Source organism: Buceros rhinoceros, unplaced genomic scaffold, assembly GCF_000710305.1.
Source record: "Buceros rhinoceros silvestris isolate BGI_N320 unplaced genomic scaffold, ASM71030v1 scaffold13019, whole genome shotgun sequence".
NCBI classification, from domain to species: Eukaryota; Metazoa; Chordata; class Aves; order Bucerotiformes; family Bucerotidae; genus Buceros; species Buceros rhinoceros.
The window spans coordinates 45,903-49,797 of record NW_010433350.1 but is presented as its reverse complement, the minus strand read 5'-3'; the positions used below and the strand labels follow the sequence as shown (position 1 = coordinate 49,797).

Genomic DNA, 3,895 nt, shown 5'->3' with positions numbered 1-3,895 from the left:
GCAGCGCCCGGGTTTCCAGGAAGCCACGTGCAGCCACTAGCAGAGCCCTACCACCCTTCAGCGGCTTCTCTGCTGCCAAACCTGAAGGCAAGAAGCAGCTCAAGCCTCCTGAGAAGCCAAGGGTTTTGTTGGTTCCTTACCTAGGCCTTTCAGGAACCTATTGACTCCACTCTGCTCCCCACTGGGAAGTGTTTCCAAGTACTCCTGAGCCCGTACCTCAAACAGACCTGCAGAAAGAAAAGAGTCAACAACTTCTATTTTGCTTCCCTGTACATAAAAGTAAGGATGACCATCTGAAAGCGTACTGTCCTGGCTTACCAGTAAACTGTTGCATAGAAGAGGGAACAACTCACCCCACCTTCTCCACCAGGTGAACCTGGATCTGGGACCAGGAGCTTTGGTCCATGTCTGTAGGGTTCCCAGCAAAGAAGCCCTGCTACCACCTCCTCCACTAGCACTGCAAGGCCGACTGAGCTTTTGTACCTCGCACAGGGAGAGACAAAACCTGTTCGTTCTGCTACGAACACAGCTAAGTCCAGAAAGTGAGATCACCTGGGGAACGGCCACACGGGATTTACCACACTGCAAAACCTCTTTTACTCAGTCACCTGTTCAAGTGTCCACTGCTCACGAGTACTTGGGAGGAAACTGCTAAGCCAGCACCAAGCAGCAGCAGGGATGAGAAACTTCCTCTGCCCCTACAGCGCTCGGGACTGTGGGATAACAGCAGTGGGACAACTGGGAAGGACATGAGCAGCACCTGTATTTTCTACTAGCCAAAACAGCCATAACCAATCCAGCCAGTTTTTCCCTCTAGACACAGGAAGGGGACATTAGGGACTGCAAGAGTAAACATCATTCCAGCAGCGTACCCCTTCTGTGACGGTCCTGGTGAGAATTCAATGTGGAATGGAAGCGGCACGTACACAGAGGATACTGCTTATGCCCCCTACTGCAGCGGTGAAGGGTGCCTGTGATCGCAGCCTCCACAAGAAACTACCAGATCACGCACAAAAAGCCCCTGTTCTGCAGCAGCCAGTTCCCGTGCACTGGGCAAACACTATGTCTCACCACACTCCTGAGGCAATGCTCTCCTTTGGGAAGATAAGGAAACAAGAGACAAAAAATCCCCAAGTGACTTTTTGGAGGCCACACAGGGGCGTCAGAACGAACCATCAGCCTCTGCTAGTGTTTCCCTACCACCTGCCTTCCAGTGTCCCTGCAGATGCTGCAGCCTCCAGCCACCACGCTGGGGATGGAGCTGGTGGCTGGTGAGCATCTCCTGGCTCTTGCAGGAGCAACAGCACAGTTTCTAAAAAAGCAGAACCCAGGCAGAGCCCCTCACCTCTAACCCCCTGCTTTCGCAGCTCCCGCTCCTGAATGAAGCCCCCAAACATCTGCGTCTCCATGAAGACCTCCAGGAAGCGTCGAAGGCTTTTGGAGGAGACAGACTTGCGGAAAGCCTCGCGCTGCAGGGTCCGCTCTTCTCGCTCAGTGGGGGTCAGGAAGAGAGAGTAGTGGCCCACAATCTCCACAAAGAAACGGACAAAGGCCTCGGACACCACCTCATTCAAAGGGCTGGTCTCTAAGGAGAAAACAAAGAGGCAATGGTGAGGACAGTGCGGTAAGGACGTGCTAGGAAAAGCCCTGCGTACAAACTTCCTGTCTTTTCAGATCCAGCCTGAGCACAAAGAGCTGCTGAAGAGAGACAAGTGTCCTAGGAAGTACTTGTCATGGAAAAGGACCAGCTGCTACTGCTCTGAAAGCCACCAAGCTTTGTCTTGGCTCCCCTACAACCAGGAGATACCTGTACTGTCCCCAAGGAGCTGCCTCAGCCCAGTCGCCTGTGAGCTGCGTGGCCGCCTCCAAAACTGCAGCTCTGTGGGTGGACTGTCCCCCAGCGCAGCCTGCATCACTCACATGGGCAGCAGCAGAGAGGGGCCTGTGGGAATCCCACCCCTCCAAAGGAGCACAGGTGTTCCCCGGAGCCTTAGGGAAAGGATGGACAGAGCCAGGAAGGAGCAAGTACTGTTTCTTTTCACACAAAGAGAATTGTCCTTGCTGCAACAGAATATTTAACACAGCTTCAACCAAAATTCTGACGTATCTCCAGTTTCTGTGGCGTTAAATTCAATACAAGCCTAGTTCTCCCCTAAGAAGCAACAGGAGGGAAAAGGGCAGGAAAAGATGTGGTTTTAAGCTGAAAGGCACCGTGCTTTACCCTGCTTGCCATTGACAGGGCCCTCCTCCTTGTCACTTGCCAGCTCGTTCCTCTGCTCCAAAATGTGTTCTAGGGCAGCCTGCAGCTTGCGGGGCAGGATGGAATCCTCGTCTTCCATCTGTAAGACAGAGCCACCTCCTCAGGGTCAGGGACCAGGACGTGGCTGGCCCCTGCCCTTCCCCTCACCGGCTCCTATCCTGTCCCCAGCACGGCAGGGGGAGCACTAAAAATGAACCATGAGGAGAGGAAGAGGGAGAAGGAGAAGGCGTAATGTGTTTGGCAGCTTCCCAGCACCTCCCAGGGCAGGACTATCAAGAAGCACAAGAGGAAGGACAAAGAGGGTGTCTTTTCCCAAATATTCCCTTATCCTGGAAGAATTTCAGTTACCCGACCTGACCAGGCAGGGATCACCCGTGGCACCACTGTCCATCTGTGAGCACTTGCACCACCACAGAGAGGACGTCTCTGAACAATGCTGGCGTCCAGCCAGGCGAGCACAACCCCCTGCTCAGCTCTGCTCCGGCACCGATCGTGTTACAGAGACATTATGAGTTCCCATAGAGTAACGAAGCCAAGGAACTGCTGGTGACTGCGTGTGAGCTCATACCAGCCCTGGCTGAAACAGCGCGATTTAGCTTAAACTTCCAAAAGAGAGGTGAAAAGTAAAGCATATCCCTGCAACTAAGGCAGCTGGCAAGCGAGACCTGCACAGAAGGACTGGCCTTCACCCACACGCTACTTCCTGCAGCAGGAGGTGCACTTGTCCCATCCTACCCGCGGGACCTGAGGCACGACACAGATGCTGCCAGCACTGCTCAGTGATCTGCCAAAGGGCTCTGGGGCAAAACCAGCCTCCTAGGCCAGAAGTATGTTTGTTCATCTCTCCTCTTCCCTTCGACACCCCGCTCCTCCACAAAGGGAAGTAAAAATCAGCAGGCAATCCCGTCTGCACAGCAACGTACAGGCTCCTACGTACTGGCTTCCTACTTGTGAACCTACGGTGCAAAAATTGCATGATAAAGAGCTGAGAACCACAAGTCCCTCAGGCAGGAACGATTTTAAGAAATCACGAAGACTTGCTTCTCCACTCAGGGCCAGGTGCGTGATAGCAGATGGACTGACAGACAAAGGCTGGAAGAGCCCATCAGCAGACAGTGCTGAGCTGAGACCTTCCAGCTCTGTCCTCTTTTGGAACAAGAGGGTGTCCCTTCTTTAAAAAAAAACCCAACAAACGAAAAACCCCTGAGATATAACGCACAATGATTTGATCTTCCACAGCTGTGCTTTGGGACACTGATACTACACACGCACGCATCAACCCCTATAGCGCTGCCAGCCACAAATCCTGCTCATTCTCCGTGGGGAGTAAGCGATCCATCCAGCCAGGCAGGTCAGCAAACACAGATGGAGGTAAGGCGTGGCAGAAAAAGGGAAGAGAAGATAAAGAATATGAAAGAGCTCTGCTCACCTGTCTCAGAAATCGGTTATTTACAAGGTCAACGACGAGGACCTAGGAACGAAAGAGCACAAATAAAAAGAGGAAATCATTATTTCCATCATTGGAGTTTCTCTCTGGAAGAAACGCTTCGTCCTGCCCCTGCTCCTCCTACCCACCACCACAGCTGAAGGCAGCATCAGCGTGAGCCAAGAGTGGAGCCCTTGTTGTGGCTTTTT

At 52.9% G+C, this 3,895-nt stretch overlaps 1 protein-coding gene across 1 annotated transcript in view; it reads right to left on the bottom strand.

The window, feature by feature from the left end:
* The window catches only part of DENND2A (DENN/MADD domain containing 2A), a 37,047-nt gene that overhangs the window by 1,610 nt on the left and 31,542 nt on the right, over positions 1-3,895 (bottom strand). The window contains exons 15-18 of the mRNA XM_010144075.1: positions 3,690-3,731; positions 2,222-2,339; positions 1,346-1,585; positions 141-227 (exon numbers count right to left, since the gene is read on the bottom strand). Of these exons, the coding sequence (XP_010142377.1) occupies positions 141-227; positions 1,346-1,585; positions 2,222-2,339; positions 3,690-3,731 (487 nt within the window). The remainder of the gene's footprint in view (positions 1-140; positions 228-1,345; positions 1,586-2,221; positions 2,340-3,689; positions 3,732-3,895) is intronic.